At 44.1% G+C, this 16,492-nt stretch overlaps 1 protein-coding gene across 1 annotated transcript in view; it reads left to right on the top strand.

Moving 5' to 3' along the window:
- Positions 1-16,492, top strand: part of AMPH (amphiphysin) — a 112,766-nt gene that overhangs the window by 31,788 nt on the left and 64,486 nt on the right. The window contains exon 2 of the mRNA XM_066628319.1: positions 11,964-12,044. Within this exon, the coding sequence (XP_066484416.1) occupies positions 11,964-12,044 (81 nt within the window). The remainder of the gene's footprint in view (positions 1-11,963; positions 12,045-16,492) is intronic.

Raw genomic sequence — 16,492 nt, 5'->3', positions numbered from 1 at the left:
TTGGATTCAAAGAGCTCATTTGGTATGCGGAGGGAGCTGGCACATTTTTACTTGTTTCCTCTCTCTTGAAGAGCAGATACAATTCTTGCCCAGTCCCATTCCTTTTCATCATGTGCTCTTGATGGTCCTCTCTGCTTCAACCCTTTTTTTCTGCATAGCATTCGGGGTTGCTGTTCAAAAAAAGCTTCACCCCAAAGCTCCCTTGGGTGCGTGGAATGAGCCACACAATCTTTGACTCCCAACCCATATATACTCAAACCTGACGTAGCAGATATGCAGGCACTGCCATACACCCTCAATGTAGCTACCAGATACCACACAGCTGCATTTTGCAAGTAGAGACTATGAATTAATAAGAAACAGGAAATACAAAGGTAAAGCAGCAAATATTTGTTTTTCAACAAAAAGATGTTACCCAATTGTTGTAGCCTGAAGTGCAGACCATCAATATGATTTCTTGAGTTGTGGCTCAGCTACCTTGAGCTCCTTCTCTTGAAGCTCATCACAGAGAGAGAGAGAGAGAGAGAGAGAGAGAGAGATGATAAAAATGGCAAGCAAAGTTAACTTGGCTCACATAAACAGCTGCAAGTGCTTAGCACAAGTGGAATTCAACACTTGACCATGAAATTTAATGCACAAGGTCTTGTGCTTGAGCATGTGGCTAATCAATTTCTATTTGACTTCGATAAGGTTTATAGAGGAAATCCATAGGTAAATATTATCTTTTGGGTACCATGAGCTAAAGATGTGCAATGCTTTTTCCAGAGTTTCACCAGCAATGACAAGGAGTCCCTTGGTCATGGTGTTTTGTGTTTAAATGACATACATGTTTGATGTCTGGTTTGCAGGTTTTTTTTTAAATGTATGTCATAATCTCTTTGGCAGAAAGCCCAATGCAGTTTACAGTAACAAGAACCACCAATAAAATACATGTCAGTATCTGTGGTGTTAAGAGCCTGGCATCTTCATCATACATAGGATTTGTATAGTGCTTTTTGAGTGTTCAGAGTACTTTGCATGTATTGTCTTGATGTAATCCTTACAATAACCCTGGAGCATAAGCTTGATTATCCTCATAATGCAGCTGAGGAATGGAGGCTGTGAGGGGATGGCTTGCCCAAGGCCACTTAGCAAGAATCCATGGCAGAGGCAAGATATGAACCAAGCAAGTCCCGATGGAACAGCCCAGTCTCACATTAGCCCAGCTTTCACACACATGCAGTACAGGGTCTACGTGGAGGCTCTGAGTTCAGACTTGGACCTTGTTACCATAGAGTCTGACAACAGCTTTCTCCTTTGATATAGAGCAGCACTTTTCAACGTTTTTCTTCTTGCTGCACACTAACCTCTATGGTCCTTGCCTGTTGTGATGTTACTTCCAGATTCTGTGGCTGTTTTTAGGGCAACTGTCTGTAGTAACAAATTGTCTGACCCTCTTCCTTGGCCAGCTGTGTTGCCGGTTGCCCTAAAAACTGAGCCACAGAACAGTTTTCAGCTATTTTCAACCACTGTGCTCCAAACCCCCATGGCACACCTACAGGGACCTTTCATGGCACACCAATGTGCCACGGCACACCGGTGCCAATAGTCGATTTGGAGGCAGCAGTTGAATGCCTCTAAAATGCTTCATTAATAGTGGTTTTCTGAATTTTTCTGCTGGGTGGATTTCCATGACCGTTTTTATCACAGTGCATGTCCGTGCTTTAGATGTTTGACTTTTTTAGTTTATCATTAACATATGTATCAAAATATTCAGTTATTCTGATTTGAACTTGCATTCTTTTCGTGAGACTGTCATTCAGTGCTGCACTGGATCCTGAGTGCCTCAGTGGAGGTACAATTGGCTGGAATTAGAACATGGAAGGTTGAATGAGATTTCACATGATTTGGTGTTTGAGTTTCCCGGTCTCCGACACCAATTTGATTCAAGTTGCTAAGAAGAACAGGAAGCAACATTTCCTCTGACTTTCAGTGCTGTTCATTTGCATTTCATAAAGGAATAACGCAGCATGTTGGCAGGCCTCCCAGCATCGCTTCAAGCAGGACTTCAGGAACAATTGGAGACAGAAGCAAGGCAGTGTGATAAGAAACAGGAACCAGGGTCTTTCTGGGTTTTGCTCCATTCAGCAGCTGAAATGCATGTAAACTGTAGAGCACATCTTAATTTCCACAGTGAAGCAGTTCTGAAGTTTCCCCTTGCATTCACCCAGGCACCCAAGAGTTTGCATTCAGAACAATCTTCATAATATGATTGAAATTGAGAGGTTTCTTCTGAAGATGGGGGTTTTGAGCCTGCGGCTAGTGTGATAGAAGTGAAAAAAAAATGGCAGATCTGTGTATCTTAAAAAGACTTGAGTGCTTAAAAGCAGTGAGGTATACTAGGTAGTGTGTTCACCTAAGGAGTGTGTTTATTAAGGAGACAAGTTTAAAACCCCAACTATAATCCTGCCCATTCTCTTAGGTTATGGAAGAGGGCCCTGTTGAGAATTTCACTGCCGGGAGAAGGGTGCGGTGGCAAAGAACAGGGCCTTCTCAATTGTGGCACCACTTATATGGAACTAACTGCCAGAAAAATCTAAGACTTTTCCCTTCAGTAGAGAGTTTCTTCCAAGGCGTAAAAATATTTTTGTTTACATTATCTTTGAGGGTGAGGTGAGAGTGGGATATTTGTCTGTTTTTATATGATTGTAACATCCATGGCGGGAGGAGGCCCCTGCCCTGGGGTTGGTACCGAGCGGGGGGGGCTTACCTGGTCGAGGCGCGGCGGTCGGCGGTGAATTAATGAACAAGAAGCAGGTATAGTGGCTTTACACAAGCGGTTTAATTGAGTCAACCTCTTTACATTCATGGGGGCTCGTTACTTCACGGCCTCCCTCAGTCTAGGCTGACTGGTGTCGTCGGAGCTGCTCAGGCCCCGGTCCTTCCGAGCTTGTAGTCCTGGCCTCCCGGCCCAAGTCCCTCGGCCCTGCGCCTGGCCTCTGGAGGGCACTGCCCCGGCAGTCTGGGGTCAGGCTGGCCGGACTTGGAAGGGCCCCCGGTACCTTGCTGTTTGCTCCCTTCTCAGTTAGTCCCCCTAGGTTGTGGTTGGCATCGAGCGTTGGTCTCGACAACCACCTTTCTCCAGAGTATGCTCTCTGGGTCTGAGCAGGCCCGGGATCAGGGAGGTCTCTGCCCAGGCCTCCTCTCTCCAGAGATGCCCGCAGCCCCCTTCCTATAGAGGCCTTTCCCTTTGACCTGGGTTGCCTTCTCCCACTGGCTTCCCTCTGGCCTTCCACCCCTCCGGAGAGGAGCAACCCCTCTCTTCCCCTTCCAGCTCCCTTATGAGGCTTACCTCAGGTCTGCCTAACCCCACCCTTCTGGCCCACGTGTCTTCCTGCTCCCAGCTGTTCCCTGTCCCTACTCCCGTTTAGGTGTCCTGCACAGGCCTCCAGTCCTGCTGACACTTCGGGCTTGCACCCGAGTAGGCCTTGACTCCCAAGGAGACCCCGGTGTCTAGGGAACTCCAGGCCACCTGAGCCGGGCCCAGGTGACAATGATCTTTTGCTTTTATCATGAATTTGTATGTTTCTTGCTACCTTAGTATTTTTAGCTTGTTTTGTACAGTATTGACTTTTTACCTTCCACCAGGGTCTGGAGGAGGTGCAAGGGGTAGATTGTACCTGGGACCAGGGTCAGAAAGGGGCCCCCTGAGCCAAGGAGGGGAACCAGAAATTTCCTGCGATCTTAGAAAATGGTTGCATGTATTGTATGACCACTAGCATTCACATAGGTTTAAATATTGTAATTCATAGAAATTATGATTCAGTGATCCTGTGAAATTATGATCCAGCGGAGAAGCAAGGAGGCCCAAAAGAAACTTTGTACCCCCAAAAGAAAACTGTACCCCCTGATAAAATTCCTCTCAGAAACCCTGCCTGCGATCACCTTTGGGTTTTTAGAATTACTTCCATTAGCTGTGCTGGCTTTTAAAATTATGCTAGCTATTTATTAATGTGGCTTTGTGGAAGTGTCTTTCTCCACTATCAAATTAAACCTTTGGGCTAAGGATCTGTGTTTCTCAACTTTTTGTAAAGCACCTCGTGCATAGATGACACTGCAAGCACACAGTTTTCAGAAAGGTCTTGGAAAGCCTGACGCTGGTTCTTTTGCTTTGTTTGTCTTTGAGGTTTATTTTTTTCTTACTGATTGGTTTTCCTTTCTCCTCATAAGGAATGTGATCTGAATCTTTGATATCCTTCATCTGAGCTCACGGGTAATTAGTTTGTTAATGAAATGCTGGAAGCATTCACAGTTGGATGGCCTACCCAGTTGAACAGATGGCTTCACTAAAGCAGTGTTGTTATTACTCTCCTAAGGATCTCGAAGTGGGTCAGTGTCGCTGTTGACACTGTTTTCTGGTCCTCTTCCCGTGCAGTGTTAGACAGAACTACCTTGCATTTCATTACTTGGTGCTATCAAACTATCTACTTTGAAATGAACAGATTTCTGGCATTCATTGAACATGGCTCCTGTTAACAGATTAATAAAGGCTGATAAGTTTGCAGTCCAAGAAGAGTGCAAGCCAAAGACTTGTACCTTTGCTCCACTGTTTGTATAGCCTGCACACTTGAGCTGTTCGTGAATTGATCTTAATAGATGCACATAAGGATAAATACACTGGAATCAATCCTAACTTTTCTAAGGCTTCATTGAGATGCTCGCTGCATTAAATCACCCTAATCTTTCATCTCGTCATGTTCTGTCATTTAACTTTTTCTCCATCAGCATAAACATATAACATCAGAGGATAGCTTAGCCTACCCATTCATTTAGGAATTATGTAATAACTACCCACTGATATGCCCACCTATATTTCCAAATGTGTTTTTTTTTCCACCTTAGTATAGCACAAGAAGGGGTTTTCATGTTAGAGTGTTGAGACATCAAATTTATATTCCAAACAGACATGAGTGGGAGAACTGCGTGTATAAAAAAGGTGCAGTTGAGTTCAGTACATCTCAAAGTCGCCTTTTAAAAAAATTACACTGTCAGTGGTTTAGATTAAGATTGGCAGAACTGGTGGGTGTGGGAAGGAGGCTCAGAGACCATGAATCCAGAATGAATTTAGAGAGGATGTGAATACATCCAGTGCGGGCAACTTGATTCACTGTAACTGGTAGATTCCTCTAGTTCTTGTGATGTTAGTAATAACATCCCATGGTGTCCTGAAACACAGTGCTAGCGGCAAACCAAATTTAACACTGTATGGTTTCATGTGCAACGACTCCTTAGTTTGGAAAATGATGGCAATTCAGAGGGCTTCTGCACAACTATGGCAATTTTGAACGGACAAATATTTTTTAATGGGCTAAAAATGATTGCTGTCTTTAACTTGTAGTTTTATGAACTCCTGCCAATAACTTTCTGGAGCTGAGGATTCTTATTCCCCCCCCCCCATTTATTCTGCTGTGTAAACTGCTTTGTGCACTTTTTGTTGAAAAGCGGTATATAAATAGTCTTAATCATACAGAAGGGTGAACTGATTTGCAGATGTCAAATTAAGGATCTGTTATATGGCAGGAGTATACTGTACAAGGGTTACAGCCCAAGGAACTATATACATCAACCTCAATTCCATGGAGAAAAGGTGGTATAAGAATGTGAAAATTAAATAGTCCCTGACCACATCCACAAGGACCTGTTAGAACGTAAGTGAGGTAGGTCCTTCATTTTTGATAGCTGGTACCACCTGGGGAGACACAGTTTCACTATTTTTGGCAGTGTCTCATATTCTGGCAAAGAGACATCAGTGATATATTCACACTTTGTCTTCTCTCTGTGTAACTGCTGTGTTTTCATCTATATAATCAATTATTTTTCTGCTTTGGTGAAAGAAGGGTGGAAGCTATCAAATATTTCATTTAACCATGAATTGTAGGGCTGTAACTTTGTGATATAAAGTGGTTTAAAAGAAGATTTATATGTTGTAAACCACTTTGTGATTAACTCATTTGAAGAAAAGTAAATCTTCAAAACATTTGTTGCGAGAAAGTAGTTCTTCCACATTTATTTATTTTGTTTAGATGTACATTGCGTTTCTGATTCCTGCTTCTGACTTCCAACGCCTTGAACTATATTAGGAAAGACTTATGAGTGTCCTGTGGCTTTCTGGAACAGGTTTCCCATGGTGTGTAAGGAGCTGTGTGGTTTTTCCAAGAAGCCTTTTGGATTCCACATTTTAGTTCTCTGTTAAACTCCTTAAAAGCATTGTTTTCTGCACCCGAAGGGCTCACAATCTAAGGATCCTTTAGCTTCATGATCTGCATTATCTCAGTGCAGCCTCTGTAAGCCTTAATGGCTCCAGCCAGAGCTTAACCAGAAGTGATGAAAGAGGACTGGATTGGAGTGGGCTCCCCCCACCCCAAAATTGCATATTTATTTGAGAATTGGTCAGCCTCAAAGGCTGAGCAGCACAATCCTATCCTGCACTGGAACAGCCAGGCTGATTGGCCTGTGTTGTATCCAGTGCAAGGTAGGAAGTAGCTGTTATGCAACTTGGAGTAAGGGGATTTACTTTCCTTTACCCCATGTAGCATGGCAGCCACCCCAATGGGGCTACTCAGATCTGTGCCAGCAATTTTGCTGCCGCAGATCCAAGTAGCCCAATGTAACCCCGTGCTGGTTGGGAGGGGGGTTTGGATATAGCCTCAGCCTAGGTCACCGGACTGGACCCACCTCCTCTCGAGCCTGGTCCACCCACAGACCCACCCTTTCCCCACCCAGAAATGCCCCTGTTACACTCTCCCATCAAACACACGCATTCCTCCCACCACCCACACTGGCCTTCCTAGTCTGACACAAACTTTCCCTTCGCCAGCCTGGATCTGGCTTCAGGAGGCAAGCACACATCCTCATGCCAGCCTGCCCAACTCTTGAGGTGGTGCACACTTGTTTAATGACATGTTTGCAACACCTCAAAAACAGCGAAAGTTTGAGAGGCCAGCCTAAGTGCCGGTTAGGATTGCACTCTTAAGTCCTTTAGTGCTGTGTCCTGCTCTCAGTTCTACATGTACAGGGAAACAAAGCCCTTTTAACTTACTTCTATTCTCACCGCTGTAATGCTCACATTTGCATTCATGTATGGTTATTCCTATTGACTTTTCAGTGGCAGCCTGACTTTGACAGCTTCCTAGGGAAGGCTCTCTTGCTGTGTTGTTTCATTCTGAATTGTGCTTCTGTTTAGCCAAGAAGATTAAAGGCATGGTTGGCACACCCAGACAGTTGGAAGAGGTGCTGCTGATTTGTACAGATTTGAAAGCAAAACTACTTTTAAAATATCTGGGGTGGGACAGGGAATTAACAAAGGGCAAGACTGGATGATTTGGTTGCCATGGGGATTTTGGTTGCCTATGTTCAGGGCTTTGTGTGGTTGTGTTGAATGAACAATGTAGGAAGCGTCCACATCAATCTAAATCCACCTTGCTGAGTTGCTGCTGTCACAGGGATTTAATGCCTGGAGCACCATGGATGTATAATGTTGCCTTCATTAAGGGTTGGTTTCTGTATATTTATGAAACCTGGTTTGTTACCAGGAACACCTCAGGATGATCAAGTTGTTACGATGGTAGAGAGGAAAAGACAGGCATGGAGGAACATATTGTTTATATATTATCTTAATGAAGGCATGCATTGAATCAAGCCTCTTCTCTGCCTGTGGGAGGAGGGAGCAAACTCTCTTTGAGTTGTGACCAGTTCAGGTTGCAGTGACTGGAGTTCAGCCCGTGTAGAACCTTTACTCTGCCCCCACCTTGACTTCCAAGGAGAGACTTCCAGCGGCAGCTGCTGTTCTTCTCCCTTCCTCCGTCTACGAATGTGCTTCCTTCCATATTTGTCATGCAACATTCACTGATTATGTGCAACATTAAATCAGTCCTGGCTTTTGTGGCAGAAAGTTAGCTGGTTTGGCTGTACAATTTTGCTGGTGGTGAAGGGAAAGCAGGTTTTGGAAATATTCAGTCAAAGATAGACTTCAGGCCAATTTAAAACACATGAAACAACTTTTGTCTCAACTGAACACAGAACTGGTCAAATTGTTTAGAAGGGGGGGGGGCCCTTCCATGGCTTATGACACTCTAGTTCCAATCCCAAAGAGCGTGTTTTCAGCCAGAATAACGTCTTGAATCAAACCGATGTCTAGGAAAGATGTGTGTGGGGAAAGGGGGGGGATTGTGGGATGTTGAATCATGAGGGTCAGGGTTCAAATCTCCTTTCTCATGTGCTGCTTTCAATCTGAAAAATGAACCCCAGCCCTCTCTTTTTGTATGATGAGGCCGTTAAGGGTTTAAACACACGGAGCTGTTGTCATCACTCCGAGCTTGGCCCTTTGATGACAGGATCTCTTACTACATTGTGCTTTCTGTGTAGGAAGATCTACCCTGGCCTTTCCTCTTCAAATTGAAACATACCTTCACTTTGCTCCAAGTTCTTTTAGTCCCCATTTCCAAAATGTTTCTTCTATCTCTGCTTGGTTTTAAATATTCCCTTTCTTCATCTCGCTTTCAGCCTGGAGAGCTTCAGTGTCTCTCAAAGACACCCAGGTGGAGAGCCTAAGTTATGAATATAACAGGGAAATATGGAAACAGGAAGCATGAATTGTGCACCCTCTTTTTGCTCTTCCAACATAACTTCCACCTCACTGTGTGTGTGGGGGGGGGGGGGATGTGCAAATTTCCTGTTACCAGGAAAGCACTTCCAGTATGAAAAAAGTGATTTTCTTTCAGGAGTAGATAGGGGCCTAGGGACAGGGACTAAACTACTGCCTGGGAGCGTTTGCTGGCACTCTCTAGGTACTCTGGGTGCATGAGAAGCAGATGTGCGTCTCATCCTACATTCGGGATTTTCAACTGGTGTGCTGTGGCGCATTGATATGTGGTAAAAGGTCTACAGATGTACTGCAGGGGTTTGGAATGCAGTGGTTGAAAATCACTGAGAAACTCTTCCAGGTTCTGCAACTCTGTTTCTAGGGCAACTGTCTATAGTAACCTGCTCTGCTGGCAGAAGAAGAAAGGACAGACAATTTGTTATGACAGTTGCCCTAGGAATAGCCACAGAACCTGGAAGAATCTCCTGGAAGCTAGAAGTGATATCACAAGAGGTAAAAACCATAGAGGTCAGTGTGCCATGATAAGAAAAACATTGAAAATCACTGCCCTACATGGCGATGTGTTCAACCATCCAGTACAAAATCGCATGATGATGATTTAGTACATGTCTTTGGAAAATAAGACCATAACCAGATGGTATGGCACATGCATTGCTGCTGCACAAAACAGCAGCCTCATAGCCTTCTCCATAATGTCTAGTAGTACAAATAGCATTATGTTGCATTGTTACTTGAGTTTCCTCACCCCATTGGCTGCTACCTGAATAGATGAAAGCTGGTGTTAGCTCACACTTGTGAAAAATATACAGAATGTAAAAGGCATTCCCTTTTGTCTTTCCCTTATATCATTGCTTGACTCCCAAGCTGCTTCCCCAACCACATTAGCATATCTGCTGCCCTTAATCCCATTAGACTTTGCAAGAGCATCTGTTTTACCCATGCTACAAAGTTGCAGAAGATTCTGGAAAGTACCAGTGATCAATTCATGGTTTGCAAGGGAGTGTAAATTCAGTGCGTTCAGCACAACTCAGAGTACAGTTTTAAGCTAAACAGATGACCAGTATGTGCCTGCACACACACGCATTTTTAAAGAAACATGTTTTGTTTTTTATTTAATATAGAATTTCCCGTATCTGCTGTTACTCTCATTTAATGTTGATCAGCCTCTAATCACATTTGAAGGCCTCTTAAACTTTAAACCTGTAGTCTTCAGTTCTCCCTTCAGTCATGACCCTCCCTAGGGAAAGGGCCATAGCCCAGTAATAGAGTGTGTATCTGGATTGCAGAAAGTCTCAGGTTCAGACATTGAGGACAACCCTGTCTGTAACTCTGGGGAATTGTCAGAGTAGGCACTACTGAGCTAGGTGGATTAGTCCAGCTTGGAGCATGGCAACTTCCTGTGTTTTACCCTAGTCTGCAGTCTGGGACCCACTTTTTTACCTTATTGTCGATGATAAAAAATACACCATTGGTTTGTCCATCAGTAGTTGGGGCCAAATTAAAACCAAAGTTTTCCAAAAATTGTCCTAGCCTACTAAAAAAAAAACCCAAGTGTCAGTGCATTTAAAAAAAATTTTGGGAGCACCTCACACACCCCTGGACCCCACACATTAAGAACCCTGCCTTAGAGAGTTAACCAAAACCAAAAAAGTTTTTTTAAAGAGTGAATACTGCTAGTGCCACTGGCTGGTACTCCCAGAGATCTCTGGCATGGTAGGGGAAAAGAAAGATTCCTGTCTGAAACCTGGGATTGCTGCTGCCAGCCAGTGTGGACAATCCTGAGATGCAGGGCCAGCTTTAAGCCAATTGGACCAATTTATTTTAATTGGAACCCTGCTAGGATAAAAATTGATATTTTTACAAAATAATTTCACCATCACTAAAACACATGCTTTTGAAACACATTTTGTTTGTTTACTCATAGGCTTACATCTTTGCAATTTGGAATTAAAATTAGGTCCATTAGGTGCTTACGTCCATTTGGTCCCTGAACTCTCATGCACTTTTTAAGTGCATATTTTGTTTGTTTTCCATGGAGATAGAAAGTCTATAATGAATGGTGAATAAGATTCTACAATCTTGTGAATCTGGGGCCCTGCAAAAAAGGTTTCCAATTGGGCCCCATAGCTTCTAAGGCCTGCCCTGCTGAGATGTACCAGTGGACTGATTTAGTATAGCATACAGTCCTATGATCCTGTTGACCAGAGCAAGTTGCAGTTGTTACTCGTTGAGTGACCAATTTGAAAGCAGAGTTTTTAAATGTCCTTCTGCCTGGCTATAATGGTGGTGTAGATTGCTGATTCTTGCATCAATCCAGGAACCTTGTGCTTTCATTTTGTTTAATTCATGTCCATACATATGCAATACAGCTCTCTAGTGCATTCTCATGAAATCAACAGAATACCTGTACCACAAGAGGTTTGTCTTATTTATCTATCTCTTTCTAGGGCAAGATGTGCATATTTTTCTTTTATGATAAAAAGAATTAAGCCCCATTAAAAACATTTTTATTCATAAACATTTTCATGTTGTATGCTTGCGCAAAGGTGCTAATTGATTAACTGGGGTCATGCATTGTGGCCCTTTTAAGAATAATCAGAGTGCATTTTGACTATCCTTTCTTCCTTTATTAGTACAGATTAAAATATTAGCTACAACTAGTTCTTGGATGATACGCATACACAATTAGCACTGAAAGAGTCCCCCTCTACATGTGGTTACTAATCTCAAATGTTCATTTATTGGTCCAAATGGTATTTAAGATGATTTCATAGCTCATTAGCTGTCAGACATTTTCAAAGGATGTCACTGTTTCTCCATTATTGTACACTGAATTGCATAAAAATTAGAGTAATGTTTATTACTGTCATGTCTAATGATCCATAACATACAGGAAAAGCCTGATGATTTTTAACACAGCGGTCTGGCTGATTGGAGCTTTATTGTTCCACCAAATCACTCCATTGCTCGCCTTTGGGATTGTTCGTTGACAGGAAGATCTATCGCTTCATAAAAGCAGGACAAGACCCTTGCTGGTTCCGAAATGTTTCCAGCCACCCACGCAAGCATATAAAATGCCTCTGTGCTTTGAGTCTGTGATCCCAACTTGGGGTTTTGATTTTCAAACAGTAGCATCATGGCTGCACATTAGAGATCAGCGTTGCATTGTGGTACATGCCACAAACAAACAGTAATCAAAATAAAATGTTACTGCAAGATAATGAATGGAGGGAGCTAAAGTACCACTATTGTTCCCCTGAGCACTGGATATTCTGCTCCATGTAAAGCTGTTCTCTCTTCTTTTCCTTCTTTTCCCTCATAGGTACTTCAGAAGCTAGGCAAAGCTGATGAAACAAAAGATGAACAGTTTGAAGAGTACATTCAGAACTTCAAACGGCAAGAGGTAAGTTTCTTTTGACGTTGTTGATGCTTTGAATATCTTCTTCATACGTTAACATAAGCAAGGACATTGTTAACATAAGCAAGCTTTGCCCCAACCTACAGGTGTTCATTCAGATATTTGCAGAGATACTTCTGTGTGCATGCAGGAGTGTCTCTGCAGGTGTTCTAATGAACGTGCATTGGTTGTTGTGGAGCCTATCACCCACAGATTTTGCAAGAACAGCACAAGACCTTGCACAATCCTGACCAGTCAAGATGTCAGAGTCGGGAGGAAGGCGCTGCCAGGGACATCTTGCCCTGTGAGTGTGCCATAACATACACAGGACTCAAGGCACTCATGGAGGGCTCAGTGCCCTTGCTTTACCGCCAACCTCTTGGTCGGCAGAAAAGTGAGTAGCCCCATTCCAGGGCTGCTTACCTTACCTGGGAGAAGGGGACAAAAGTCCCCTTCTCCCAAGGCGCCTCCCAGGGTAGCCCACGGTGTGCAGGATCTGGTGTCAGCCGTTCTCATAAGAACAGCTCCACTGGATCAGGCCATAGGCCCATCTAGCCCAGCTTCCTGTATCTCACAGCGGCCCACCAAATGCCCCAGGGAGCACACCAGATAACAAGAGACCTCATCCTGGTGCCCTCCCTTGCATCTGGCATTCTGACATAACCCATTTCTAAAATCAGGAGGTTGCACATATGCATCATGGCTTGTAACCCGTAATGGATTTTTTCTCCAGAAACGTGTCTAATCCCCTTTTAAAGGCATCCAAGCCAGATGCCATCACCACATCCTGCGGCAAGGAGTTCCACAGACCAACCACACGATGAGTAAAGAAATGTTTTCTTTTGTCTGTGAGCAGAGCTCAGCGGACCCGTCTCCCTCCCTCCCTCCCCGGTCACACCTCCAGCCTGCCCCCCTCCCCGCGTCATGCCTCCCCCCACCCTCTCTCCACCCCCGCCAGCCTCCCCCTCCCCGGAACGCCTCCTCCCCGCCCCACCCCTGCTTACTGTGCCGCTGCTTAGCAGTCCATGAGACCGTTTGCGACAGTGCTTGGTGGCATGAAGCCGTGCCGTCGAGCACAGAATTGGGCTTCCAGTTGGTTAAAGAAGAAACTGGGTATCTGGTGAATTCTTCACTTAAAACAGATATAAAAGATTTGTGCTGTTTCTTGTGTGCCCAGAGTTTTAGGTAGCTTTCTGAGGGTGTTGCAATTATTTTCCCTCAGAGGTAATTGGGAGCGTATTTAACCTCAAGTAACTTTTGTAAAGGGTCAAATTTTGCATGTTCAGGTAAAACGTTCCTGACTCTGTTTATAATTTGATCCCATGTTACCTTCTTTTGACCCTGGTGCCATGTTTGCACATTCTAATTTTGCCAGCTTGGGTGTAGTTTCTTTGTTATAAAGTGCATCTTCAGTGCCAGTTATGCAGCTGTTTTTTTTTTGTAGATTAGTGTCAATATTCTGGTTTTGCTGCCCACTTTAAAAAAAAAATCCTGTGACAGAGTATGTCAGGCCTCCCAAGGGAGGGAGTTGGTAAGCTGTGTGCTGCCACTGCAAGAGCTGTCTTCTGTTTCTGTCAGCTGAGGCTATTTCGTTTTGGGGACAGAGGGTGGGATTTCTGACAAGCAGTGTACAGGTTCTTGTGAAAGAAGCTATGCTGGTTCCAAGCCATGTAGGGCTTTAAAAATCACAACCAGGACCTTGAATTGGAAACATACTGTAGCCAGTGAAGATAGTTTGCTTACATTATGGTCCCTAGTGGGGGGCCAGTTCTTAAGTAACAGGCCCCACTAGGTCCTGGGCTGCTGCATTCTGTGCTAGCTGAAGGTTTTGGACTATTTCCAAGGGCATCCCAAGCAGAGTGCTTTGCTGAAGTCCAAATGCAATATGATTACAGCATGGATCTGTGTACATGAGACATATGTCATCAGAAGCGGCTACATAGAAACAGTGCAATCTTGCTTGTCATGAACATATGGAATAGTATACAGAGCAGCCCAATATGGTCATGGAGTTACTTGCAGCCATGTGTCATCATGGGAATTGGTGCAGAGGATTTTCCTGCATGCCAACAGAACTGTGCTGCTTTAAGCCAACTAAAGACCTGGCTCTTAGCCTGCAACCTTTAGCAAAGGAATTAACAGCACAGGGCTGCAACTTAAGAGACTAATAAGGTCCCAATGGCCTCTTAAAGATGTCTGTCAATAGCCTGAGTGACCAGACGGCTCAATAGGGAAGCAAATCACTGGTACAAAGTGTTGACGTGTGACCTCTTCAGAATGTATTTGTCTGTTTAAAAATGTTTTTCCATCATACAGTTCTATGAGTTTTCAAGAGGACTCAATTCAACAGCATCGACAGAAAGATGTTAACCATTGTTAAATAGCAAATAAAATTAAAACTGCAGTACGCCTTAGTCATCATTGATGTTCAGTGTGTCTTGGTTGGGATGGTTCACATGTTGCATGTACAGGTGCAGCCTATTTATCCATGAATTTTTTATTTGCGGATTTGTCTCAATGCGAATGGGGTGGGGTACTAAATGTCACACACACCTTTGCCTCCTTTGTCCTGCACTGGCATCTCGCTGGCATTTCCAGGCAGCCCAGAACACTGCAAAAGGCTCTGCCTCGCCCAGGCGAGGGGAAATAGCCCTGGAGCCCTTGCAAAGGAACTAACACTCCTGGAGCCCCTGAGCCAGCAAAGAGGCTGAATTGGGGAAGGGGTGCCAAAAATCTCTGTAGCCAGAACATATGCAACAAGGTGGAGCTCTCTCTCTCTCTCTCTCTCTCTCTCTCTCTCTCTCTCTCACACACACACACACACACACACACACACACACACACTCACTCACTCACTCACTCACTCACTCACTCACTCACTCACTCACTCGGGCAGGTGTGGTAGCAACAGAGGGGATTGCTCTAAAAAACCCAGGGAGTGTTTGCCAAATTACCCCCCCCCCATTGAGATGGTGCGGGCAATCACCATCACAAGCAGCCCCCCCCCCATGGTACAGGCTATCACTGACACAAGCAAGCCATCCCACCAAGCAAAGCATGAGATTTAGCCTACAATCCTCTCCACACTTTCCTGGGAGTAAGCCCCATTGACTACAATGGGGCTTAGTTCTGAGTAGAAACGCATAGGGCTGGACTCTTAAAAGATCAGCATCCCAACTGTGAAAGAAGTCAGGCAGCTAGCAACGGGGAGGGCTGAGTGCGGAGCAGAGGGGAGGGGATTGATAACAGCTGCCTTAGTTTCCTTCCATCCGGAAGGAAGGCTGCAGCATATTTGCGTAATTATGGAATTTAGCACAACACGTTTTTTGTTAATCGCGCCGAGTCACGGAACGGAACTAACGCAGATAAATAGGCTCCACCTTCACATCACTTGTTTGCTGTTAGCTGAGTATGTGAACCATCTCCCTTGAAAAATGCTGTGCTTGAGTTGACATTGGATGATAGATTTTTGCTGTCATGCATTTTTGGAGCGAAGAGTGATAGGGTTGTTACAGTCCACAGAGATGGTTCCCTCCTCTGCAGTGTTTTATAGCAGAAACTTAATATGGATTAGCACAGCACCAGCCACAAATAAGTACATGTAGTCTTTTTTTTCTTTGAGAAATTATATCTACATTAGCCAACTTGTCATTCTTGTGTTGAGTCACAGGTCCAACATCAGAGCTGACAGATTCTTTAATGTGGTTTTCCAAATAAGAGAGAATGTGTCTGAACTCCACAGCCAGTCCTCTTTAATTGTCCTTACTTCTCTCAGGTAAACCTAAGAATTGTTGATTTGTCCATACAGTCTGCCCTTTTTATCCAAAGATGGATCCATTCCAGGACCCACCTCAGCAACTATGCAAATCCGCAACCACTTCTGGTTTGACAAGGAAATTGGAAGTGCCTTTCCGAGACCCTCAGAAGCCTCCATGGGCATCTGTGGGCCTCAGAAGGTTTCCCAGAGGCTCGGAAAACCACTTATGATTTGACGAGCAAACAAAAAATGGCTTTCCTTAGTATCCACGGTGAATCAAGTCTGGCTGTCCGATCTGCGGTTACAGGGGGTACACTGTGTGATTTGTGAGGATAAGATTTTATTTCTTAGAGACCCTTAATCTCTACTCCCTCACCCTATCCATGATCCTCTGTCTTTTCCAGAGTTCCTTGGAGAAGATACTGTAACATCTTCTGTCTGTTATTACTGTTAATTCGTGTACAAAAGATATGCAAAATTCTACAGTATACCAAGGCTTTGCCATTACCAAATTGATATTATTATTCAAATGGATAGTCAGAAATGCTTCTCCAGTGTAGGCAGCTAAGAGCATGAGCTGCAAACTTAGGAAGTCCCTGGTTCAAAACTTACCCCAACCATAAGAAGAAATAGAAGAAAGAAGAAGAAATCATGGGGGGGCAGAGCTAACTTTCAGTGAAGTTGCAGTGAACTTTGG

This window comes from Tiliqua scincoides, chromosome 5, assembly GCF_035046505.1.
Source record: "Tiliqua scincoides isolate rTilSci1 chromosome 5, rTilSci1.hap2, whole genome shotgun sequence".
In the NCBI taxonomy this organism is placed as follows: domain Eukaryota; kingdom Metazoa; phylum Chordata; class Lepidosauria; order Squamata; family Scincidae; genus Tiliqua; species Tiliqua scincoides.
Note: the sequence above shows the minus strand (reverse complement) of the source record. Positions and strands in the feature narration are given on the sequence as shown.